At 42.0% G+C, this 27,808-nt stretch overlaps 1 protein-coding gene across 6 annotated transcripts in view; it reads left to right on the forward strand.

The window, feature by feature from the left end:
* TSGA10 (testis specific 10) overlaps window positions 1–24,426 on the forward strand; it is a 203,583-nt gene extending 179,157 nt beyond the window's left edge. For all 6 annotated transcript variants that reach the window (XM_073352435.1, XM_073352444.1, XM_073352479.1 and 3 more), the window contains 3 exons: window positions 17,085–17,287; window positions 19,332–19,479; window positions 19,976–24,426. In XM_073352435.1, the coding sequence (XP_073208536.1) occupies window positions 17,085–17,287; window positions 19,332–19,479; window positions 19,976–20,118 (494 nt within the window). In that variant the 3' untranslated portion in view covers window positions 20,119–24,426. The remainder of the gene's footprint in view (window positions 1–17,084; window positions 17,288–19,331; window positions 19,480–19,975) is intronic.
* Window positions 24,427–27,808: the final 3,382 nt, after the last annotated feature.

Consider the following 27,808-nt stretch of genomic DNA (forward strand, 5'->3'; position numbering starts at 1 on the left):
AGGCCCTGATCCTGCAACAAGCCCAGGAGTCCACCCACACAGAGGCAACTGCAGGAATGGACTCTTAATAAGAAATAGTGAAGCTTTTTGTTATGGCCAGAGTACTGGAAGAGTAGAGTTGCCAACCCACCAGGATTGGCCTGGAGTCTCCAGGAATTAAATATCTTTAATTAAAGATTATGTCATGATTAAATCTCCAGGAATATGTCCTATCAAAACTGGCAACTCTATGGAAGAGCCAAGCTCTGATCCACAAACCTATTTAAAAGAAAGTCCAAGGGGGTTAGGGTACTGTGCAATATGTTAGAATTTTTCAAAATCACCCCTTCTACCAGAGCAAGATGAAAATATGACCCTGAATACCCTACTGGCCACAGTCTGGTTTCTCATTGAGATTTCTCTGGTAAGGTAACAGGAAGTCTAATGGAATTGTTGCACATTTTGAATCTGTATATTTTAAAGTTTAGCAATATTTTTGATATTGACTCTAAAAAAGTAACTAGAGATTTTCACAACCAGATTTGTTGAAGTACAGAGATAGGTCCAAGTCTATATCTGAATGTGAACTTCCCCAGTTCAGTGCTATTTGGATTTTGTGGTGGTGTTTGGCCCAGTACAGAAAGACCTGAGACCCAACTCACCTATTGGCCAAAGATCAGGTGTATATGGCCAAATCAGATGTAGTACTGTGGTCCAAATCTACCTAAGAGCTGATTTCTCCTAGGTTTAGAATGAATAAGGATTCTGCATTAAAACAAAACAAAAAACCCCCGCACCAACAGACATTTTAAACATTCTTTTGTAAGCATATTTTAGAATATATGAAAAATTGTTGCCTGACGTGACATAGAGCCATTCAATCTGGTTAGATTTAACTCCTCTTTTTATCTGAAACCCAGGGTTTGCTCATGACAATTATGTAACATTTCATTGCCGTTGCAGTAAAATGATAAACAATCTTACTGGAAAACTTGCAGAAAACTTTACTGGTTGCTCTTTAGTTATAGGGACATTGACACTGAAAATCACACCTCTTTCTGAAAATGTTATGCTTACTAGTTTGCAACTAAAAGGACTGTAAATGAAAGAAGTTAAAGGGAAAAATTGTTTTCATTGGTTTCAATCTTCAGCTGTTGTAAATCAGTGTAGTTCTGTTGACTTCCAGGGAGCTGTGCCGATTTATACCAGCTGAGAATCTGGCCCAGCATTTACTTTGTGCCCTTTGTGTACAGCCCAGTTTCATGGTTTTGCTGATGGGCCTTTATACTTCCTATGTCACGCGCTATTCTACTGACCATATTCTCAGGCAGCACTGAGGATGTTGGGGGAGCTCAAGTGCACATTCTTCCCCAGTAATTCAGTAACAGAGCTGCTGCTGTTTCTCCATTTGGAACCAGGATGGTGTCTCCTTTTCCCAGGACCCCTGCACTGAACCAGGAAGCAAGAGCAGCTGGGAGGATGGCCATGGTGGTCCCTATCTTCCCTCTCCAGACTCCTGCACCAAGCTGGGGAGAGATGAAAGCTAAGGGGGGGAGGGTATACCTACCAGATTCCTCACTCCCCAGACCCTGGTAGTGTGCCAGGAAGCAATGGGAACCTGGTGGGGAAGCTGGAGATGGGGAGGCTCCCTGGAGCTGTTCTGCAGTTCCTGAAGTTGGGAATCCTTACCTCATTGCTGCTTAGGAGGCTGGCAAGCAAGCTTAAGTGCGTAGTTAGGAGTGGGGGTGGGGACAGACACATTTAGCAGTGCTGCTCTCAGACCTGTCCTCTCTCCCTTGCTGAGAAGGCCTTTATGGATATTAGCATGGAAACAGAAAACCCCTTATCAAATATTTTTACTGGCTTTTTTTCAAAAAAAGTCATATAGTCGAAAAGCGTCTGTCAGAGCACCCGTTAAAAAATCAGCCAGTACAAAAAAAATTCAAGTTAACCACATTCATTTAACAGGAAAAGAGCTGCTGGAGCTGCTGGATAGTGATTCCAAAAGTAACATTCTGCAGGTGCAAACAAGCCTTTCAGGGTATGGATGACTCAGACCTCTGGAAGACTCATCCTTCTTTTTAACCGGGATATTGAAAGAGGTTTACTAATTGTCTAGCATGCTCAGCACATTATTTATTTATGGTCTCCCATAAACTCCTTTGAAAGGCTTTATCATTGCTTGCTCACTGTAAACAAGACTGGAATAACTGGGCTAGGGTTACAAACGTATTTAGTATATGATATGAAATACTCATACAAGAACCCTGGACCATTTCATAACTGTATGAAACTGACTAAGCATATAAAAGAAGCCATCATGCTATTTTCTATGTATTCACTGAATAGCTGTGGGGGAAGGGAATAAATAGAATTGAAATGGCTTCTGACATTTTAGCATGAGCTAACTAGGGACAATGTTAGTTTAAATATGGAACAGATTGCTCTATATTGACCTGAGGTCCAGAGTGTCTCATTGTGGACCTTTCTCCTTAGAAATCTGATCATGGCACTGTTTGTCCTGGTATTGCTTATCATGTGACACTGGGTTGGAAACATTTGCTTGTGGATACGTCGTCTTCAGTAAGATATGCAGGCTGTGCCCATCCTCACTAAATACCCAGTGGTGGCTGGGTTTGGAAGGGACATTATGCAGCACCCACTGAAGAGGTGTAGCAGCAGGTGTGCTCCCCTAATGCCCTGAGAAGCTTCTGGGGCGGTTCACTACTGCATCAGCCACCAATGCTGTTCACAGCTTATAAGGCATGGCTGAGCTCTGGCCCCTGTGATAACCAGTGAGAACAAATTAATTGATGGAGTAGTGTGCTGACCAGTACTGCAAACTGATGACATAGTCTTCAGTTATTTTATACTGTAAAAAAGGCCTGCCCTCTATTCTCACCAACCTAGGAGTACATGCAAATTCATCATTCTCCTTAGCCAGTGGCAGAGACAACTCAAAGAGCTGCTATCAAACCCCTCCAGAACATAGCTCTTCAAAGGAATGTGTGGCTAGATGGACACAATCTGTTCCCAAGTATGCAAGGCCATCAGCTCTGCTCTTTCCCACTTGACACTGCATTGCATCCAAACCTCTGCTAGTTCTGGCAACAGGCCACTTCTATCCTTTAAGTTTATTAGACCTTTCAAAAGATGAGACGCTGCTGGGTGGGAAAAGAGTGCTGGTCTAATTATGCTGAATAGGGAAACAAACTGTATCGTTATTATGATGAGGTGCAGTTCACGTTTCGTGTATAGCAGTTTGGAGAGGGTAAGATTGCTATGTTCAGTGTTCGCAACAGCAGCTTGGTCCCTTCCATTCAATTTAATCTCTAGATTTTTCCAGTTACCTGGAGAACCGGTATTAAAGTGTTTGGTAAGGTTGGTGGCATGCTGACTCCACACCCAAACACAACCAGCAGTCAAGGCTACTAGAAAGGCCTGTGGAGATAGTTGGGGATGGCTTGGTGGCTGTGTGCCTTTAAATTGAACAGGAAATGTTTTAAAATAGTGTGATTGCTGTCGTCTTGGCTGGCCCTGGGGACCTCCAGGGCTAAAAGCGTGAGTCTTTACAGCTTGAGCTAAAGAGCCAAGCTCCATGGCTTGGGGCTATAGCAGATTCACATCCTCTGTGGATCAGATACAGAGTGGGACAAGTGACACACACTAACCAGTGGGTCACGGTAGCAAAAACCGTAATTAGCCCTTGTGTGAATGCACATGTGAGGATGGCACAAGCAGACTTCTGCTGCCCATTGTGCTCCCCATCTCAGAAATAGAAACAATGGAAGTCCCTGTGTCTAGGCACTGCACCGTCGGTGCACCCACAGTCACTATGCACCCCAAAAGAGGGGGGCAGAGGAAGAGAAAGGGCTATACTCTTCTCATGCATATTGGCCAACAGAGCAGGGGAGGTGTACAGGGTTGGGATCAGGCTGTATCATCCACAGGCAGAATTCCTCTCTCCCTCCTAGAGATGCCGTTCGGCTCTGCACTCCCAGTGCCTGAATGCCAAACATAACATACATGTTGACTTAAAGATTACCAATACATTTTGAAAATACGTAGTTGAAAATCCGTCAGCCATCTTCACCCATCTTCACTTACTTTCCAAGACCTGAGTTCAAGGTTCTGCTTTCCTCTGCCAGAGTCAAATCAGAGTTGAGAATCCAAGTTCTCTACTGTGATGACATCAGTTATTGCAAAGGGAACACAGATTCCTGAGTTGATTTTGGCAGCCAGGGCAAAGAGATTTTGAAATATTTGGGTTTAAAATCTACTGGCTTGTCATTTTTAAGTCAGGATGTGTTTTCCATTCGACTCTCATTTAGGATCTCTAACTATTTTTAACATCTTAACACCTTTTCTATCACCCGCCAACCACACTTAGAGAAAAAATAAACTACTTCTTTTATCTCACATGAAATGAATCAAATGTAAATAAACTTTTTGTTTATATCTTCATCTTAAGGGAGGCTAAATCCAAAGATTACCGTATATACTCAATCATAAGCCGGTTCATTTATAAGCCGACCAAGATGGATAAGTAAAAATGGAAAAATTTTATGACCCATTCGTAAGCTCACCTTATAATTCCCACCTTATCTGGGGAGGGCCAGGGAGGATGTCTCTGGCCTCACCACAGGCTGCTTCGGCGGGCTGGGCAGTGTGGCCAGAAGCAGAGAGACTCTGACCCCTCCTCTTCCCTTCTGGCTCTGCTGGCTGTGCTGCTTCTCCTTGCTCCCTCTGTTGGGGGGAGGAGCTGTGTCCCACCCCTCCCTCTCTATACCCGTTCATAAGCCGACCCCCTTCTCTGAATCTTCCCTTTTTTACTAAAAAAGATGCGGCTTATGAACGAGTATATACGATAATTACGTTTGTTGTGACATTTCTTTTCTTTGCAGTAGGAAGTAATCTCTCAGGTGTTTCATTGGCTGGTTCTTGCTCACATGCTCAAAGTCTAACTGGTCACCATATGTGGGGTCGGGAAGGAATTTTCTCCCACATCAGAATGCATGGCAATGACCTTCGGGTTTTTTTCGTCTTCATCTGCAGTATGTGGGCGCAGGTCACGTGCTGGGATTATCTGGTTATATCTCACAATCATTTCCTTGTCAACGCGGGGGCCTTCGAGACTGGTGCACCTCAGTCCTTCCTGTTCTCCCTGTGCACCTAATAGTCTAGTCTCCTGTGGACTGTAATACTTCAGTCTAATTTTGGATGTAAGGTTTACTGTGCAGTGCAGATGGTGGCCTGAGATGTACATGGGATCCAACTGGATGATTCATTGGTCCCTTCTGGCCTTACACGCTATGATTCTATTTCCATGGAGATGAATTGACTGTTGCAGGTAGCAATAAAAATAAACGCCCTCCAAACAGCTAAAATGTTGAAACACCTTATAACAGATCAGAAAGTCCCTATTTATGGAAAAACAGCAATAATTCACACACAGCCTGTTCCTTCTTCCACTTAAGTCAATGGGAGTTTTTCAGAATTGAGCTCATGGTGCTAATACACAAGGAAATCATGTAATCTCCAGAAATAAGATTAAACATGGTGTAAAACGTTCAAATGATATATAAGTCAAGTTTTCAGAACGCTTGCTGCTCCTGAATTTTAAATTTTAAAAAATTAAAAATTCTGCACACAATATTTTAAAATTCTGCAAATTTTATTTGTCATAATAACCCTACATAATCACGCCAGTTTCAATTATTTTGATCATTTATTTCAAAATACCTGTCAGCAAGTATGTCTGTAACAATACAGAGACACGCAAATTCTCCCAGGAATACAGAGTTAAAGAAACCCCTATGACAACCCAGTTCCCGTTTCTCTGGCCCCTTCCCTCCACCCCCTGAGCCCAGCCTGGGAGCCAGACACCCACAACCCTTCCCTCACCCCGAACCCAGCCACAGTGCCCCCACAGCCAATACACCCAAACCTCCTTCCCTGCAAAGCCCAGCTGTGGGCCCCCCCTTGCCCATATACCCACACCCTTTCACCCAGACACCCGCACCCTTTCCCCCCACCCGTGGCCCAACTGCGGAGCTCCCCCTTGCCCAGATACTGGCTCTGCCAGGTCCAGCAGCCCCTAGTGGCGGCCAGAAGCACTGCAGCCCATTTCTGTGGGAGAAAGGAAATTATGTGCGCACAACATTAATTTCTGCAAAATTCTGCATTGCGCAGTGGTGCAGAATTCCCCCAGGAGTAAAAGATTGCAAATGTGTTACCTCAAATATGTGATTTGTTTTAAATGTGCTGTTTCCTTCTTTGGCACTGTGGAGTGTTCAGTGTCTCGGTTGCCATCCTCAGACCCTGAACCAGCTTCATTTCAGTGAATTTTTTTTAATTTATCCATAGGAGACCCAATACTGCAGGCACATCACACAAAACTCCCATTAATGGAGTTCCACACACACATAAGAACGGCCATACTGGATCAGACCAAAGGTCCATCAAGCCCAGTATCCTGTCCTCTGACAGTGGCCAATTGCAGGTGCCCCAAAGGGAATGATCGGACCGGTTATCATCAAGTGATCCACGCCCTGTCACCCAATCCCAGCTTCTGGCAAACGGAGGCTAGGGACACCATTCCTGCCCATCCTGGCTAATAGCCATTGATGGACCTATCTTCCATGAATCTATCTAGCTCTCTTTTGAATCCTGTTATAGTATTGGCCTTCACAATGCCCTCTGGCAAGGAGTTCCAGAGGTTGACAGTGGAGTTCCAGAGGTTGACAGCTCTTCACAGTCTGCCTGGGAGTTAACTATCTTGAGTAGTTTTGTATCATCTGCAAATTTTGCCACCTCACTGTTTACCTCTTTTTCCAGATCATTTATGAATATGTTAAATAGGACTGGGCCCAGTACAGATCCCTGGGGAACACCACTATTTTCCTCTTTCCATTCTGAAAACTAACTATTTATTCCTACCCTTTGTTTCCTATCTTTTAACCAGTTACCAATCTATGAGAGAACCTTCCCTCTTATCCCATCACTGCTTATTTTGCTTAAGAGCCTTTGATGAGGGACCTTGTCAAAGGCTTTCTGAAAATCTAAATACACTATATCCACTGGATCTCCTTTGTCCGCATGCTTGTTGACCTCCTCAAAGAATTCTAGTAAATTGATGAGGTATGATTTCCCTTTACAAAAACTATGTTGACTGTTTCCCAACAAATTATGTTCACCTATGTGTCTGACAATTTTGTTCTTTATGATTGTTTCAACCAATTTGCCCGGTACTGAAGTGAGGCTTATTGGCTTGCAGTTGCCAGGGTCACCTTTTTAAAAATTGGCATCACATTAGCTATCCTCCAGTCATTTGGTACAGAAGCTGATTTAAATGATAGGTTACAGATCACAGTTAGTAGTCCTGCATTTTCACATTTGAATTCCTTCAGAACTCTTGGGTGAATACCATCAGGTCCTGGAGACTTATTACTGTTTAGTTTATCAGTTTGTTCCAAAACCTCCTTTAATGACACCTCAATTTGGGACACTTCCTCAGATCTGTCACCCAAAAAGAATGGCTCAGGTTTGGGAATCTCCCTCACGTCCTCAACAGTGAAGACCGATGCAAAGAATTAATTTAGTTTCTTCGCAATGGCCTTATAGTCTTTGAGTGCTCCTTTAGCATCTCGATCGTCCAGTGACCCCACTGGTTGTTTAGCAGGCTTTCTGCTTCTGATGAATTAAAAAAAAAATTTTGGAGTCTTTGGCTAGCTGTTCTTCAAATTCTTTTTTTGTCTTTCTGATTATATCTTTACACTTCATTTGCCAGAGTTTATGCTCTTTTCTATTTTCCTCATTAGGATTTATCTTCCACTTTTTAAAGGATGTCTTTTTGCCTCATAGGCCTTGTTAGTGGCCTATGACCTCACACAAGCTTGCAAAAACACTTAAGCATGTATATCACTTTCCTCGCGTGAGTATTAACCCAACAGGTCTTTAAAATCTAAACTCGCATGAGGGAAGTTATGCACATCCCTCAATATTTGCAAGATCTGGGCCATCATTTGTAAAGTGACAAGGGAATGGCTTGTAGAATCGATGGCATGATATAAATATACCATGTATTCCCTTTTGTCTCTTAGGCCTGGTCTACACTGGGGGTGGGGATCAATCTAAGATACACAACTTCAGCTACGAGAATAGCGTAGCTGAAGTCAACATATCTTAGATAGACTTAGAATCATTTACTTCACGTCCTCTCGGCACAGGATTGATGGCCACTGCTCCCCCGTCGACTCTGCTTCCTCCTCTTGCAGTGGTGGAGTTTCGGAGTTGATGGCAGAGCAATCGGGAATCGATTTATCGCATCTATACTAGACAAGATAAATCGATCACTACCCGCCGATCCAGCGGGTAGTGTAGACATGGCCTTAGGATAAATGACTGTGTACAAACCTTAAAAACAACCCATCGCTGTAGGAGAACATTGTGTGTGCCTTTTGGAGCCACTGAAAAGTTATAAAAATAAAAGTAATTGACTTTTGTGTTGAGAAATTGTAGTAGGACTGACATTCTGGAAAGGAATTCAAGGAAGGAGAGTGAAAGAATATATTGTCCAGAAAATCCAGGCTTTGAAATTACAAGAAAAGTACTTCTCTCTGTCTTTCTGCATAAAAAAGACTTTTTTTTATATCTAACCAGGATTGCATTAAAGCAATATATGTAGGAAGCTTACTTCTCTTCAAAAGAAGTTGTTTCTAGTTGTCTCATACAATTTTTTGATAGGGCTGTTTTCCAAGAAAGCAATAGACTTTTTGATGTAGAGGTAGCAGTTTTCTCTGTAATAAACTCTCTTGGAGGATCTATTATGGATCCAACCAAAATTTACAGCTCATGTTGCACAGCCGCTTAGAGGGGGGGAAAAAGATATCAGAGCTGCTTAGCAAAACCTTTCGGAGATGCTTAGTCTGATATGAAAGCATAAGGTGTGTACACTGAGAGAAACACATGGTATGTTAAAAAACAAAGGGAAAATATGTAGGCTGAGATATCCTAAATGTTATATACCTTATAAAGCCTGTCTTAAAGTAATTTGCTTATTTACGAATGAACAAAGATAAAGTAACATGGAATGAAATATGCATCCACAAACAGTATGTTATAAAACAATGATCCTGGTCGCCCCCTCTCCCTCCCCCCCAAAAAAATTTGCATTCGTTCTGAAAATATTTGCTTTTAAAAATATGCTTGGAATACATGACTTTGCTTGCATATTAAGGTCATGACTTTCAAAAAGGCCTCAAATTTAGTCTGACTTTGTACCTGCATGATGTTGTGGTGATGAATTATTATAGACCTATTTTACAGCCCTTCGATATGTAAGCACCTCATTTTCAGATACTTAGACATCTTAGTGCTATAAAATACATCTGTAATTTTTTGTGCCTGCAAATATTTGTGGACACAAAAATGGAGTAATATCTGAGGCTACCTCTGAAAAATTAAGCCTTACAGCTTCAGTTACTTTTAGTGTTAGAGAAAATAATTTTCAAATATATGGCAAGTGATATAGGACTGCAGATGGATAACAGTGGCCAATGATTATTTAATCATTCTCTTTTTCCATCTCTTACGAATGTGCAAAATCACCCACGCTCACCTAGTAAATATGTCAACAACAAAAGTTCCTTTTTTATCTCAAGATTAGTTCTACAGGTTTAATCTTATTGTTCAAATAACTAGAGATAAATATATTAAAGAATAACCTTCACATAATGGTATACAGTCTGATCCTGCAGTCTTTATGCAGGTAAAACTCCCTTTGCCAGATCAGGCCCATAGTCTTGAAGAAGGAAGAGAAATTCTGTTTGAGAAAAGTTTGAAAGCAGACGAAGACCTGCAAATTCGGCAGATAACATGCCCTTTTCTAAGTGTGCTCTTGTAAAGCACTAGCAGAATTAAGGGATTCTCACCTCAATATACATGTGGCTGGCAGTACTTTTCCATTTATTGACACTTATTTCCAAAATGAGGGCAAACTTCATTCAAGAGGAGGAAGGAAATCCCATAGTTCTTTCAAAACCCCTTATGTCAAATTAGTTTTAAAGAAACAAATAAAAGATGCAGCCATGAGTGTGAACATATTCTGAATGACTGAATATGATTCTGAATCATCGCCCAGTACCCTTTATTACTTGACAAAGTTATTCAATAACTAATTATTTTTAAATATCTTAAATGATTTTTTTCTACCCAGTGAAGCAACAAGCAAAGAATAGTACTTAGCATTAATATAATGTTTTTAATCCATAGATCTCAAAGTGTAGTCCAAAGGTGGGTATCTTTAGCCCTATTTTACAGATGGGGAAACCAAGACACAGGGAGGTTTCATGGTATGCCCAATGTCAGACAACCCATAGAAGATCTAGGAAAAAAACCACATCTTCTGATTTCCAATCCTGTATCCTGCCCACTGGACACCATGTCTCTCTAAAAAGTAGAATGCACAAGTCTTGGAACTTTTGTGTGTTCTTCCTGTGAGTAATAAGCAGAAACAACAACTGAATTGTGCTTAAGACTTGATACCAAGTTTTACTGTAACTTGGCCTTAATTTAAAAAAAATTACTACCAAGGACTCTTGGTTCCACCGTGACTATCTCTATTCCCCAATCCTTTGACTTGCCACATCGCAAGTCATAAAAGCACATTGATAGCCCAATGACTGAAAGAGATAAGAAAGAAAAGTGTTATTCAAGGTGAATCAGAAGGCCAATGAACTGAGGAAAAAGGTGAGTGAAATATTTATTTTGTGGATAGCCACTGCATGCCATGGCTACTGGGCCTCCACTGCCCCTCAGAACCCCACACTTTTAAAGAAGAGTCTCAAATACTCTTTAGACTGCTACCTTATCCTCCCTTCCCCCAGCTTCCATTCTTTGTTGTATTCACCCGTTGTCTTTTATCACTTGCATAGACTGTAAGCTGTTTGGGACAGAGACTCTTTTATTATGTGTGTAGCCTGTCTAGCCATCCCCCCCTCCAATGGGGCCTCCATCCTTCACGGAAGCCTTTGGGAAACAGATATAATAAATAATCTGACACACTTGTTATGCTGCCTGCAGTAGCTCTGCCAAACTTGTTTGTAGAAGCGGTAGTAAATCCTGCACTGGCTAGGTCTCCTTTCTGAGTTGACAGTACTGTTCTACCTCTCTCTTTCCTGCCAGACTTGGCTTCTGTCATAGCAAAGACTATCACAAAAGCAAATGTACAGACTGGTTCCTTAAAACAGCCTCCTTCCCAAAGGATAAACAGATCAGCTATGGCTCCTAAGAATGCAACTGTCACAACTTTGCCATCCAGGGTCAGGTCCATACAGATTCAGATAATTTCTTTGAAAATAATTACAAAAAGCTGCTTGCCATTAGTACGAGAGTGCTCTCTTCCCATCTTTTGAGATGATAGCTGCCCCCCTAACATGGCTGACAGGGATGCTGAGTTTTTCAACCTTGAAGAAGTGTTATAAGAAGAACATAACTGCTTGATGTCATCTTCTCCTATTTATTTATAAACATTATTATTATGGTAACATCCTGTGATGGGGCAGACTAGACCCAGAGGCCACACCCTGTCCCAGAAAGGAGCCTAAGACAGTCTGCTGGCAGGGACCAGGGGAGCTGTGAAGGAGCTCCTGGCTGGCTGCTGGGACTGAGTAAGGACTGAGCCCAGGGAGGGCCACAAGAAGACTGTGACTTCAGGGAGGAAACCCTGGGGCTACAGCACCATACTAGGGCCAGGACAAGGTAAAGACTATATACCCTGGAAGGGGTTTGTTCTGTCCCACATACAGTGTGTGTGACTTGGCTGGAGTGCTGAGTCACTGAAAAACCACCCGAGAAACCACTGACATAAACTAAACAATTGCAGACACACCCAACTAGAAGAGGGTGCTCATGAGAGGTGGGTACCGCCCCATTACACACCCAAAGACACCAATGCATTACTATTGTGCTAGGCACTGTCTACACTAATAGCAAAAAAACATGGTCCAAGTATATACGATGAGAGACAGTAGATGCTTACAGACAAACTAACAGGAGAACAAGGTAACAACGAGACTATTATGTTTAGCACAATAAGCAGTGATCACAACATGTCAGCTGTCTAGTCATTGTAGATTGTTTTGAAGTATCACTTCAGAGGTGAGTTTTGAGGGCAGTTGAAGAAGGACAATAAGGTAACTTTGTGGTTTTTACAGAGAGTTTCTAGCGCCCATAAGAGACAGTCCAGGAGAAAGTACAAAAGTGGGAATTCTGGCATCACTGGCAGCATGGAAGGAGATGTCAAATGCTCAATATCCTATAAGAGATGTTAGATCAGAGGCAAGCCATGAGGATCTTCAAAGTGAAGGCAAGTCATTTTTGTTTGATGCAGTGGGAGTCAGTAGAGGGACACAAAGGGGTGTGTGTGTGTGAGACATGGTTAAAGCGATGAGCCAGGAATGATCTTTGTAGCAGAACTTTGAATGGATTTAAGATGGCATTTGTCAAGGCCATAAAGAAGGAGGATACAGTAGTGCAGAGTGAGATGAGGGCCTAAATTAATGTTTTAGGTGTGTGGACAGAGAGGAAAGGCGCTGATCTTAGAGACACTCTAGAGGAGGGAGCAGTAGGTTTGATACGTGGCTTAGTCATATGTGTCTAGAAAGACAGCTGCTCAGTTTATACACCTGAGTGAGCAGGAGGGTGGTGAGGGAGGATGGTGGCAGTGTGCATAATTACTGAAGTAGGGGAAGGGAGAGGGCTTGGGTGAAAAGATTAAGAGCTCAGTTTTTGCCATATTGAGTGTAAGTTGATGGATGGACAGCTACCAGGAAATGCTGAAGAAACAGATGGAGACTTTAGTTTGGATGTAAGGTTATATGAATAAGTGATTTAGGATTAAACTTGCCACCTTGTCCATTACCACAGGGGCGACCTCAACTTATTACGGGATGGGGGTGGGGTGGGGGAATGGATGGTTCCCCTCCAAGTGCTGGTAAATGTGTCTTATCTGGGCAACCCCAGACGTTAATTGTTATTATTAATCATGTTTCTGATGGTAGTGCCTAAGGGCCAGCCAAGAACAGGCTCCATTGTGCTAGGCACCATACCAACACAGAGAAGTAGACACTCCCTGCCCTAAAGAGTTTATAGTCAAAACAGACAAGACAGACACAGGGTGGGGAAAGGTGTGAAAGCAGAGTGAACAATGTGGTGGCAGCAAACAGCATGTTAGTGCCATGGGTTTTTTTTTATTTTTATTTTTTTTAGTTTAGTTTAGTTTAGTTGGAGAGGGTGAGCAAAAGGGAAAGGGGACATAGAAGGGGATGAGGGGGGCAGAGCAGTAGAGAAGAGAGTAAGAGTGGCAGGTGTGACGTGACTGGGAGGGAGGGAGAGGGTTGGAGCCAGTCAGCAAAGGGCAGAGAACGTCCAGTCAGGTCTGTAGAAAGGTCTCTGAGTGCCCAAATGCCCCTGCTTTGGCTGCTTCAATGATGATGTAAGCGTTTATACAAAGTGGAACAGCTTCAACCAGAGAGACTGAGAGAAACACTTCAGAACTGAACCCAGGTCTCCCATATCCCAGGCAAGTGCTCTTATCACTGGGCTAAAAGATATTAGGAAGGTGCCACCATTACCTCTTTCTCCTCCTTGTCTGGTGTTTCTTGCAAAACAAAAAATCGTAGACACCTGACTCCAGGAGAAGGTTCACAGCTATGGATTCCAAGCAGAGATAGGTGCCTCCCTCCACCCTGAGTTTAGGCATTCAAGTCCCAAAGAGGAGTGGGGCTTAGGATACACCTTCTCATTGGCATCTGCTGCTGGCTCGCTTTGGCAGGGAGCCACCTAGCATTCTGGCTTTTGTGGATCCCATTCTTAGGCACCTCTCTCTCCCTATTTGTTGTATAGGGAGCCTGGGTACCTAACTCAGGCTTTGTTGATTCCAGTGATTTTTCTAGGCACCTAAAAATTATGCAGTCTGTTTGTGAATCTGGGCTTTCATCTCTAGAGAGTGGTGAGAATCAGTGAGAGAATCATCTGGTTCCAGTTGTAGTAGCACTGTCCCAAGTTACCCAGCGGTTTCTAAACCTCTCTAGCACTTATGCTTAAGAAGCATTAGACACGTTTTGCTCTGCTAAACTTCCCTGTGAAATCTTCCTCACTTGGTGGTTGGTGGCAAACTGCCTGTTAAAAGGAATCTTTCTGTCAAAACCACAGTAGTGGTTACAGATACCAGTCATCTGGGCTGTGGGGCTCTGTGGGACGCAGGATGATTCAGCGGAAACGGTCATTTTGGGAGAAAAGAATGTATTAGAACATGGGGGCTCATGAGGCAAGCACTGTTAGCTTTCAGGGAGTCCTGCATAGTGAAACCAGTGCTATCCTGGGCAGAAAAGCAACCAGTGCTGCATTATTTGAATAAACAGGCACCTGCAGTATTTTCTTGTGGGAGGAGTCTAATTTTGCAGGGGAATCCAGTCACCTAAGCAATGATCTGAGCCATATTGCAGTTCTCTCCGCAGAACTTCCTGTTACAGTGTACTACTGCTGGCCTGGAGTTGGAGAGATTAATCCTTGTGCACGAGAGCTTTTCCCTCTCAAATAGCTGACACTCTATCTTAAGAGTTCAAGTACCACCACTGTTGGTTGGAGACCATGGGAAATATTTTTCTTGGTGTCACTCCAAAGCCGTTACCATTACCTCCTGCTTGCATTCTGGCATTCTGGCTTTTGTTTAAAATTGCTTTTCTGTCAGAATCCCTCAGATCTGAGCTTCCACCCTCAGAGCTATCTGAGTAAGGGTGTCTGGGCACCCGGTTGACTCATGTCCCTTAGTGATCAGCTGCCTTCAGGTAGTTTCTCTTAACAAGCCCCCGGGTGAGACACCTCATCCTTGTTGTCTGGATTATTCCTTCACTCCCTTGGAGTCCCTGTGCGCTGTACACCAGAGAATGACAACTTCTGACAATATTTTTCCTGGCTGCTGAGGTTTCTGTGAGAAGAGAGAGTAACAGTTCTGCAGCTCTGTGTTTTCATCTTTTCTTTCTTATTTTAGACAGTGATGACAATTTTTTTTTAAGAATTGCCCTTTTCTTCATTCCTGTCCAAGACCAATCATCTACTTTCACCTCTTCCGGGAGGTGTAATGCCCAGCTATGGACAGCCTTGCCTAGTGGTCAGGGCACGAGGACTGCCTAATGGTTGAAACAGGGACAGCCATGCCTAGAACCCTGAGTCAGGAGCCAAGTTATTGAACCTGGGGAGTGAGCCGGAGCCAGAAACCAGGAGCCAAGGGCCAGAGCCGTGTTCAGAAACTGAATGCCAAGTCCAGGGAGCGAGCAAGAGTCAAAACTCAGGAATCAAAGGTCGGAGCTGAAGTATCAACCAGAGTAGGAGCAGGGACAGGAGCCAGGAATGGGAACTGGGAGCAGGAATCGGGCACCAGAAGCAGTCTGGAGAAAGGGCTAGGAGCAAGGGAGAGCAGAGAACAGGACCAGAACTACAGCTGCAACCATGGAATGCTATGGAGCAGCTGGGTATCCAGGCCTGTTGCAGAGTTTAAGTCTGTGCCTCCTGGAATCTTCAGGCAATCAAGAGACCATGTTCATCAGCAGAATCAGCTGAGGGCCATGAGCAGGGGCTGGGTGGGTCCTTGGCAGGAGGTAATATTACTCAGGCTTTGCTCTTCCCTTTCTAACAACCAGGAGTGCTTCTGGCACACACTTGGTGTCAGCCTGCAAAAGTTTATCCTAAAAGAACCAATGGGTTAGGTCAGCTTAACTACATCACTCAGAGGGGTGGATTTTTCACATCCCTGAGTGAGGTAGCTGGGTCAACCTAACTTTTTAATGTAGACCAGTCTACAGTGCTGACACCAGTGGGGTGACTCTTCTGACAATTTACTGTCTGATTTTTTTCCCCCCCACATACTGTCTCTCTTTTGTCATGCTTGTCTTAATTGAAAACTGGGTAGCGTTAGAATACTACCCTGAGGAGTTGTGTTAACTTATACAGTGTTAAACATGACTTTGCAGGCAGTGAAGACAAGTCATAGTAAACATCCTGTCCAGTGATTGTGCTTAAGCCTTTGGTTCCAGTAGAATTTACTCATGTCCAGAAAAAACTATGTAAAACACAATGGTCCCTGTAACACTCACTGCAACAGCAAGTTGAGCATCACATTAGTTAATATGTCTGCAAGGTTGTGTTCTAACACAACCTAATTTTCTAGTGAAGACAAGTCCTACAGGACTGCCTGACTGCTCCCAAGAATCCCAGACGTTAGTACCAGAGACTGCAGAAGTTAGGATTTCGTCTGTAAATGTTGTTCCTGTATTTCATACACCAGTCTGAAATGGCACTCTCTGACAGTATTGATTTTTCAGTTACTAGTGATACACAAGTGCCTGATACTTTAAGACTTGATCCTGCTGCCATCAACATCAATGGCAAGACTTCCATTGACTTTCTGTGTAGAGAGCAGGCCCACAGGTAGTTAGTGTTTTAGGGTTAGTGTTACTTTTCTTGTACCTTTTAAGCACTGTGAGATTAACTTGTTGTTTAGTTAGGAGTAAGCGCTATTTCTGCTTGATGGACCAAATTCACCCCTGGTGTAAGTGGGTGCAGCTATTTAAGTCAATGGAATTTCCACTCATTCACTTACCCCAGCAGTGAAACTGGCCTGATGCATTCATTGTTGTGGCTTTCCATTTTAACATTTCTCTCTTCTTCAGTGCGATGGAAGCATTGCCTTGGTATTTAGGAGAGAGAGAGCAAGAACAAGAGTGGTCAACTGTTGTCAGTTTGCAATTGACAGTTGCAGTGTTGATGTAATTTGACTGGTGCTGCTTTATATCGCTCCTATGACAGGAGTGACACGGTCAAAGATACAAAAGATACAAAGATACAGGAGCATCACTTACAAATAAAATTGTAATTTAGCAAAGTGAATAAGAAACAGTAATATCAAAACTCCTCAAGGGGTCAAAATAAAATGTTCTTTAATCACATTTTCTGTAATAACAAATCTGAAATGAGAAAGTGGAGGAGCTAAAATGAATTAAGGTTTACTTTCAAATAACCTTGTTTCCAAATGTTTCTGTCAACAGAGAAGGCTGTGCCTTCCCCAGTGATTACAGCAGACTCTCCAGGAGGAACTGACAGCCAGTCCACACCAGCCTGGATTACTATAGCAAGACAGAAGCAAAGGGGCATGCAACAAGAGCTGGAGCCTACTAAAGAAGAGAAACTTGTGGCTCAAGACATTAAGTCAGATACAGAAAAACAAAATAAGGAGACGGAAAGAATGGAGGTGCTTACAGGAAAACTTGTTTAATGCTTTTGTGTAAAATTGCTGTTGTATTCTTGGTTTGGATCACTTGCTATTAAATAATTGTGTAAAATCTAATTATTATTGATACTTAATTGCAAAGGCTCTGATCCTGCAAACACTTGTGCACATGCATAGTCCCATGACTACTCTCATGAATAATTTTACATATGTGAGTGGTTGTGGGATTGCTCCTTGAGTGTAAAATTACTCATCTGCTTAAATGCTGGCAGGATCAGGCCTAGCTTTGTGTATATATACACTGAAGTAAATTGACTGATGTGCTAAATTGTGCAATCCCTACTGAGGGAATCTGTTCTTTTTGTGTGTATTTAACCCCCCCCCCCCACACACACACACACATATTTCATAGTAATCCAAAATCTTCTCAGTGATTTAAGCCTGACAGAGCAACTTGGTTTCAAAACTGCCTAGTCAACAATTTTCAGGGTCTGGAGAAATTAAATAAGGTAAAAATAACTTTTCTGTTTGAAACTCAGTGACAATACCAAGATCTTGTGAAGGCCAAGTCTATAACAGGGTTCAAAAAGAAATAGATCAGTTCATGGAGGATAGGTCCATTTATGGCTATTAGCCATGATGGGCAGGGATGGTGTCCCTACCCTCTGTTTACCAGAAGCTGGGAATGGGCGACAGGGGATGAATCACTTGATGATTACCTGTTCTGTTCATGCCCTCTGAAGCACCTGGCATTGGCCACTGTCAGCAGACAGGATACTGGGCTAGATGGACCATTGGTCTGACCCAGTGTGGCCATTCTTATGTTTTTATATATGTTCTTATGCTCTAGATTTTGGCTCTTTGTACTGTGATAAATCAGACTTACATGTGATGGTGACACTGGATATTAGCTAGCATTGCCTCTTAGAAAATTCATGTTAAATAATTCCTTACATGAAGCTCTCCTGATAGAAAGTAAAAAGAAAAGGAGTACTTGTGGCACCTTAGAGACTAACAGATTTATTTGAGCATAAGCTTTGAGGTTAGTGTATTGTATTCTAAAATTTTAAAATAGGCCTCTCTACAGGATGACAAACGATAAATAACGGCAGTGTGATTAACAAGAAATGTTCCCTAATGATGTGTCCAGATGAGATTATAAACCATAATAATGTTTGTACACGTTCACTACACTTAAAACATAGTGGGTCAAATCATCCCCTATTGAGAAATTCCTTCTTAAAGGCCAGAAATCTCCTGATTTCAAGTTGCATTGTATCCTGCAGATTGCACCATGTGGACTGGTTCCATACAACAGCTAAGGGACACGATCCTTCTAGCCTGTAGGTACCCCAAGATCCTGCTGACCATAGGGCATGAAGCTCAATGCCACTGCACTGCTCCTGTTATCTCTGTCACACATGGTAACAGGGTTCCTTCCAGAAACATACTACCATGGATTCCCACCACGGGGGAGTTTCACCAGACAGTAGGGGAACCCAAGGGAGAATATGCTGACGTGGTCAGCATTGCCTTCCTTAAGGAAATCCATGAGGATCTGAAGGAAATTGTGCCTCAAAGAACATCTAATCCCATCCCTAGCTGCCTCCACCACCACAGAGTTCTCAACTCATGGAGTTGGGGAGAAGAAAGGGAAACCTATGGTAAAGCCACAACTCCTGCAGTGTGCACCAGAAACCATTTTCTGCCAGGCGTGACTTCTCCCTATTCACATTAGCAGAGGGATGCATATGGCCGAGAGTAAATTTGCAGTGAAAATAACAACCTTCTGCAATCATTGCTGTAAATAAGACAAAATACAGAGGCACTTTTTTAAATTGCAAAATTAGCGTCCTGGAAACAAATCTCAAAATGTTAAAGCTTTATGAACTGGTGATAACTTGAGTGAAATAAATGGAACAAGTGTGTGACAAGACTTTTCCATGGTTATGCAGGAGCGTGTTTTTCTCTCCTGTGTTGCTCATGTTCTTTTAAATTCCCACTGTTCATTTTCGCTGAATTATTTAAAACATTTCGACCTGCTTTTTTCCCCCAATGTAATTAGGGGTCAATGAAGCAACAAGCAAACTTCATCAGGAGCAAACCATCACATTTAGGACCTAAAACTTCATCTGAAGAACAGAGGAATGAGACAAAGTCTGACATGAACGAGCCTCTGCCAAGAGCCAACTTGCTGTCGCATCATGTGCCTGGTATGAAAACAAATGCTTGAAATACTAATGTAGGCTCCAATCCTGCAGACTCTGAAGCGTGTGGATGACTTTGCTCATATGAGCAAAATTGCCCATGGATCCAGTGTTTGCAGGATCCATGCCACAGTGACTTGTCTCTTTCCCACTTCTCACTGTCTGCAGTGAGAGCAAGAATTGTAATTGTTTCTTTAACACTAGTTTCCAAAGTTTTACTTTGAGGAATGCTGCTTATGATGGGCTAATTCTCAGTTAAATCAATGTGAGTTGGGGGCATTGGACACTTCACTGGATTGGGACCTAGATGCATTGCCCCTGTTAGAGGAAGTCAAGTGCATGCAAATGTTGCATTTTGATCTGTAGTACCATTTTAATTCTTTGCTAATGCACTGTAGAATAAGTTTCCATGTGAAATGAAAAGGTTTATTTAAAGAAACAGGTGAGGTCTGTAGTTGAGCATCAAGCTAACACAATGTAAATATGTTTTTCTTCACACTAGCTCAATCCTCAGTGCTGATAGAGAGAGAAGAAATGAACCAGTTTAAGAAAGTCAGTCATTCTGCTCCAGATCAGCCATCATGGATGGAACTTGCCAAAAAGAAATCACAAGCTTGGAGTGATATGCCGCAGATTATAAAATAGGGTGATACATCTCAGACTAATAGTACATGCTATTTTGGATAATTCAGTAGTCCACGTAATTGAACTTCTATAGATTAGTTAATCACAATGAAGAATCTATGGTACATCAGAAGGGTTTTGTTATAAAGCTTTGAAAAAAAGAGTGCAATAAGTGCAGTCAAAAAGTTTACCTTAAACCTTCTGTAACAATCCGGACAGCACTAGAAATGGTTTAAGAATAAGCTTCTTTAAGGACATACTTACACCTACTTAGAAAAACATTCTGCCTATATACATTGTGTATTTCCCCTCCAACCCCAATTAAATTTGCATAAAACCAGTATCTTTGTTAAATCTTGTTGAACTTTTTGTTGCAAATATTGTTACACGGCTCATTATCTATTTGTGTATTGTCCACTGATCAGATCATGATAATATAAATCTGTTTAACTGGCATTATCTGACAGACACTCTTTAAAAATGTTTGGGCCAATGAGGTATTCATGACTTGTTTTCAGTGAGTACTCTATCAGATATTCAGAATTTGCTGTTTGAATTGTGTGATTGGTTAGCTGAGTCACATGGTATGGTTTCTGTTTTCTGATTTGATTCCTGAGGTATGAATAAACTTGTTTGTGCATGAAAATGGACAAAAATTCCTCCTGAAATATTTGCCTGAACAAAACGGGCTCCACAAATGGGCACAGAAAACCAAGCAAAGAGGAAACAAATGTGTTCAGATTGAATTGGAATCCCATGTATGTATTCATGAATGCTCTTCTCCAGAATTCACCCAAATGCGCATGTTCTGTTTTTTATGGAAATTCATCATATTGGTTTGTGGCACCATATTCAGTGGCAATGGATATGCTTATGATATCAAAGATGAAGATTATGAATTCAGATAAAGATTAACGAGCCACTGTATGGGACTTGTTGAGCCCAAACTCAAATGTTACAAAACCAGGAACTGAACAGTTAAGGTGCTTCTTCAAACACAATACAACCTCCCAGCCTTAACTCTGCCCTCATCTGAATGGCAAAAGGGACTGGGAATAGCACAGTATGTTAACAAGCTGTAACAATACTATTTTCATTGTGCCCACCGCAACTCCAAATCAGGATCCCTATTTATGCAGTTTCATGGGCCTCTCTGCTGGTTGTGTAGCAACATTGACATGGGGAAGTAATTGCTGCTGGTTGATAGAGATCACGCTGAATTTATTGTACTTCCTCTCTTCCTGCTGTACAATCACAAAGAAACTAACAACAATCCATTAGGAAATTTCCTAACATTAGTGTCCTCCTGTTAAGGGAAACAGTCTGTCCTCCCATAAAAACACTAGAGCAGTGGTTCTCAGACTGTGGATCAGGACCCCAAAGTGAGTTGTGACCCCATTTTAATGGGGTCACCAGAGTTGAAGCCCAAGCCCAACTGCCTGGAGTTGAAGCCCGAGGGCTTCAGCCCTCGGTGGTGGGGCTCAAGTTACAGGCCCTCTGCCTGGGGCTGAAGCCCTTGGGCTTGGGCCCCCAACACCCAGGACAGTGGGGCTTGGGCTCTGCCTGCCGCCCACCTGGGGCAGCAGGACTCGGGCGGGCTCAGGCTTCAGTCCCCCCTCCTGGGGTTATGTAGTTATTTTTGTTCTCTGAAGGGGGTCGTGGTGCAATGAAGTTTGAGAACCCCTGCACTAGAGTAAGGCTGGGTGGTTGTGCTATATCTATTTAGCAACACCTTGATGTTCACTTCCTAGTTTTTATAAATTTATGGGGGGCGGGGTTTCCTGCCAGACTATTCTTTGCAGGGATATGTAGGGAAACTTTAACTTAGAATGTCCTGGTTTTCTAACCCATGAGTCTGAGATTCTGAAATCTCATGTTTCATAAGGGTCTGGGGTGCAGAAGGCAGTATGTGTTTTAATCAACTTTAATAAAGCGTTTGTAAATCAACTTAGATAAAGAATAAGACATTGACGCATATGAACACTTGAGATAAATAAGCTGTTTTCATCAGATCTCCTTACTACTAGAAAATGAGGGAAATAAAACAGAATATATGGGTAAAAAGCATGTTTTTGAAGATTTTCAGTTTGGCGTTAGTTGCTCTTTAGATATTCTAGTAAGTGTATAGTACAACTCATTTATTTAAAGAATAAAAACAGAATAGAGCTTCTGTTAAAAAGGTAAATGTCATTTGTATCACAGAATTTAAAATGTTTGTCAGTCTTTTGAAAACATAAATATGAATCTGCTGTTAATGTGTCTAGTCTTGCAGTTCTTATTCGGGCAAAACTCCCACCGATCTCATTGGAATCACAAAATTCAAGACAACAGCTTTTGTAAATGTTCGGAAACCAGGAGTAGGAGAAGTTTAGCAATTCAGTCTTAAAGGCAGACTCCTGTGGATTTGGGGGTAATCTTAAAAATGTGAAAATCATCCTCATCAACTGTATATTGGTCATGTTAAAAGTGGAAATGTATTCAAGCACAAAATTCGGATTCAAATCCAAACTGTCCCAAGATTGTTTGCATGAGCAACCTTCACTCTTCCCTTTGTGCATGTGCATTTCCCATATAGTCTTTAATCACAATTAATAATCATTCATTTCTCAAATCATAGAATACAAAATCACAGTTTATTCTACAGTTATTTCTTAAATGTATTGTAAGACACTCTCTAATATAAACAGATTCACTTTTCAGGTACCGTAACACAGTCTTAAAAAGCCCCAAAAACTAACATTAAGAAATAACTCATGAAATCACAATGCAAAGTTTATTTAAAGTACTGCATTACAATTTGCATAATTCTGGAAATAAACTATTCCACATTAAAGGGAAAATGTAAAACATAAAATTACATTTTAAAAAAATCGATGTTATCCTTTGATTATTGCCTGTTCAGATCCTCGCTGAAGAGTAGAATGTTTTCTGGAAATTAACTTGAACTAGAGTTAGTGGTATGTTATATTGCTTTAAAGTTTTCTCTCTGTTATAAATTATTTAAGATGTATCTGATCTCAGCTGAATTTCTGGGGAGTGAGCAGTCCAACTACATGGGACAATTCCAAATATCTCTAAGGAAATTCTCTGTTTGACAGGCAAATGTACAAGATAAAGGAGGTTATTAATAGAGTGATCTAGGGTTTTCTACACAATATTCTTAGACTCACAAACATACAAAGAATGGACTCCACACATAGTTTTGAGAGATGAGCAAATTCCCACAAAGTGCAGCCCTAACTCTAATGTGGGCTTGATCTTGCCACCTTCTGGATGAAATTCTAGTTGAATTTGAAGTTAGTGGGGCCAGGATAGCATCCTTTATGTTCAATACTCTCACTAACTTGACTTTGCCAGGAACAGTGACAATTGGCTCCTATAGGCCTGCTTGTGGATCCACTGAAATCAAACTAAAACTTACAGTGATTTCCATTCGAGAAAGCTCTGGTTTTACAGGGTGGTCAGTAGTAGATGATGCGTGCTAAGACCTTAAAGGATTAGTCCATCAGAATGGCATCAATTTAAGTATCTTAAATGTCGGGCCTGATTTTGCCTCAAATAGGTTATTGTATCAATATTATCTAGTGCTGGAGTTTCTTTATTTTAGAACAAAAGGTCATGTGACTCTGCTATAGCCAATTGCTAAACAATCACTATTATCCACCAACATGGAAAATACTGCAAAACTATTTCAGATCCTGCATATTTTCTCTCAGCCAAATGGACTGTTTTTGGCAATCCCAGGATGTAATACAAATGTATTTGGGCAAACTGATTTATGGTTTATATTCTTGACTGTATGGAAAGAACTGTGATCAATTTTACTGTAGATGTCATTCTACTTTTCCAGCCCAGAAGCAATATGACTGACTCAACATGATCCATTTTACTCAACTGCAACAAGCACAATACAGTATCCAGTAGCAAATCTACTGAAATAATATTGGAAAAACCAAAGATAATTCATGGCCTTTTCATATAAAGTAATACAGCTTTAGTTAAATTCAAACAAACAAAAAGAAAAAAAAATATAGAGGTGAAGACCAGAAATCCTTAGAAGCTTTTTTCTCTCCCCAAAGTGATGGACCATATGTTGTTTAAAACCAATTCTTCTGCTTACTGTTTAATGATCAAGTTCAAGTTTTGGAAGTGCTATCACCCCCAAGGCTAAAGTAATGAATATAGTGTAAATTAAATTGTATATTGTATGTGTCTGAATGCAGAAAACTGTAGATTTTTGTGACTTAAACAGTGTTTACTATTTTGCTTATTATAATATAGCTACCTCTTAACTTTTAGCTCAGTAATTTTAAGTAAAAAAATCACATCTAAACCATTTTTAATGTATAGCAAAATGTAATAAATACATTTTTAAGGCTAAAACATCTCTCTGGACTTTACTTCAAAATGGGGTTGTGTCATCTGTTGTATTTAACAGAGAAAACCGTTACAAAATCTGTTCACTTTTTTTAGAGACAAATAGATATTTGAAGTCTTACCAGTAAAAATGTTCAACAATAGTTTAGCAAACAGCTTGTTGTTTTGTGACACCATTAATAGCCTGTTAGTCTCAAAGAGTATAATAAAATTGCCAACATGTTTGCTTCATATATGTAAGCAGAGTCAGAATGAGCTCTACCCTGATATCTGGTGATGAGCTGTGGAAAAGGACTTCAGGGGCTGATCTCAGTTGCATGGGCATACCCACCCTGCCTAGCATGATGGACTGCTTGCCCAAAATGGTCACTTTGGCTGCTGTGGGATCCCCAGTCTCTTTGTTATTGGGGCAGAAGTAATAAAGGGTTGTTATCCTGGTTATGTGAATCAAGGACAGTAGAACTGTACTTGGCATTTTATGACAGAGGGACTCTCCCTCAACTAAGTAGCACTTGCTAGGCAAGGGACATGGGTTCCAGAACACAGAGAATTGAGAGATGCTGGGATAGGTATATGTATCTGGTAGCATGGGCCCCTTCTGAGGATCCCAAACACCACTTTGATCCTTCCTCTCTCCACTGTGTAATAACAAAGTTAATTGTGGCTCTATTAGGAGTCTTGTTACATGCTGCGGAGCTGAAATCACTGATACCTACGTCTAAACATTAGACCTACTTTGGATTAGTGGTGCACCAGCACTGAGGCTCCCCTACTACCAGCTAAAAATCACTGAGGGCAGAAATCACTAAAGAGCTGAATTACAGGTTTCAGAGTAGCAGCAGTGTTAGTCTGTATCCACAAAAAGAAAAGGAGGACTTGTGGCACCTTAGAGACTAACAAATTTATTTGAGCAAAGCCGATGAAGTGAGCTGTAGCTCATGAAAGCTTATGAGAGTGGAGCAGATAGCTGGGCGGCTGGTGGAGAGGAGAGGTGCAGCTGGTGGTGAAGACTGCAGCAGAACCCCATGGAGAGGCGTGGCAATCAGCCGTCGACCCGCGCAGCAGAGCACATAAGATGCCCCCCTTACCTCCCTCCACTTCCACCCAGTTTGGGAGGTAAACTCTGCAGATGAACTTCTGAACTCTGGGGGGGCTGCACTGACCAAGGACAGAAACTGGGGGTGGGGTGACTATTGGGTTGCTGGACTTAAGACCCTGAGGGGAAAAGGACACTGCCAAACTTACTTGGGGGTGGGTCTTTTGCTCATGGTTGGTGTTATGAGTCCTGTTTGTGGTATTTCCCCGACATAATGCCACATTGTTTCCCTCCTTTATTAAAAGGCTTTTGCTACACTCAGGCTCTGTGCTTGCGAGAGGGGAAGTATTGCCTCTTAGAGGCACCCAGGGGGGTGGTATGTAATTGTCCCAGATCATTGGGTGGGGGCTCGAGCTGGTTTTGCATTGTGTTATTGAAACAGAACCCCTAGATACTGAACCCGGCCCTTGTTGCTGCCAACTCTGACGGGCAGAAGGGTTACATATAAATGATGAGCACTCTACTGTGGGAGAAAAGGGTTTAATTACAGGACTCTGTTTATGGTTGTAACTTTACAGGTTTGTATTGTGAAAAAAACAAGCAACTCTGAGAAGATTTGGCAGTGCAGCACCTTCCATAGAATCCTAGGGTGAAATTCACCCATTTAGAGAGCCAGAATAAGGTCTGTGTACTATTTAAGTCCCCAAAATAGGATTTATGTGCGTCTTATGTGATGCATAGGCTTATGCTCGCTTTCTTCACATGGCTGAATTTCACCCTCACTTGCATATTCCCAGCATTCATTGATGTCCCAGTAATTAGTGTAAATTGGTGAGGTTCTTCTGTATGATGTTTTATTGTCTGACATCAAAAACTTGAAAACGCTGTCAGAAGACTTTTATTAATTCTAATACACAGATAAGTCTCCATCTCATGATGCTGTTCAATGCAGGGGTACCAAGGTGAGGTGTATGTCTGTAATCCCTTCCATAGCCTTTTGCTTTGTAATATCTTTCATTGTCTATATTTTACCTAAACATTCCAGTTCTTTATGTACATTGGCTTTATTTTCAGAACCTTCCCTACCTGGTTTAAAGCAGCTTAAATGGAAGTCATCCAGGAAAATGTTAAACAATTTCCTCGCAGCAAGATCCAAAATATACCCAAGAACTGTGGGTAAATTCAGTAAGGTCTGTGGAAAATTTTGTTGATACAAAGTAGATTTTGAAATCATTCTATCTTTTACCTTTGCTCTCTATATCTTTCATTGTTGATTTCATTATGTTTCAGTATCAGAAATATGAGGATTTATTCAAATTTTTAATCCTCATGTGACTTTGATTTATTTATTATGGATTCTTTGCAAATAAAATTGTACATGCTGTATGTCAATAATTCTAATGAATGACACTCTGTTCTATTCAAGTTCTTATAACACGTGCGTGTCATGGTGTAATGGGGTACTGCTCTTTAAGACCCTAGGGAATAATGTGAGAGTCCAGTTACCACGTTCTTTGTGTCCAGGGAAGCAGATGAAAGCTGGAAAATAACTGAAGCCGTAATTGGGAGAGAGGAAGATGGTTCCGGGAAACAGTCAGTGTCTGGGAGAGGGGAAAGTATGGGGGACATCCCAAACGATTGTTTCTTTAAAGGTCTGGAACCAGGAGCCTTGTAGAGGGGGTGGGGCAAGGCTCCTCTCTCTCCTAGCCAGCGCAGACAGGAGTTTGGGGTTATTGCGGTGGATCAAGAGGCTGATTAGATGACTGGGCAAGGGAATCAATAGGGTGCTCCAAGCCCAGTCAGAGAGAGCTGCTGGAGGAGCTGTTTAGGAGGAGGAATTCAGCCAGGACCCACCCAGCCCCAGGAAGGAGGTCTGTGCAACTCCTGAACTGAAGGGGAAGAGTTTGCAGGCCAGGGAGGCCAGGATTTGAAGCATAGTCCCTAGAAGGAGGTCTGTTAAACCCTGAATCTCAGGGAGGGGCACCAAAAGGGGCTCTTTTGGGAGCTGCATGGTGTTCAATAAATTAGACTCCATGAGAGAGGGAATATTATTTTAAAGATTCTGGATGTAAGTGTAGAGTTTGGGGGTTTTTTGGAACTCTGATGGGATATGCAAGAGTTAGGTGGGGCCAGATGGGCCCTAGCAGCTAATTAGGCTGCGAGCCAGGGAGTAAATTGTTGAGGAACAATGTCTCCGGGACATGAACCGGGGGCGGGGAGGCCTGTAGAAAGCCAGGTAGCTAGCTAGAGAGAGAGAGGTGGCTGCTAGGGAAGGGCAGTCACTCCCTGGAAAGAGGG

This window comes from Lepidochelys kempii, chromosome 1 (genome assembly GCF_965140265.1).
Source record: "Lepidochelys kempii isolate rLepKem1 chromosome 1, rLepKem1.hap2, whole genome shotgun sequence".
NCBI classification, from domain to species: Eukaryota; Metazoa; Chordata; order Testudines; family Cheloniidae; genus Lepidochelys; species Lepidochelys kempii.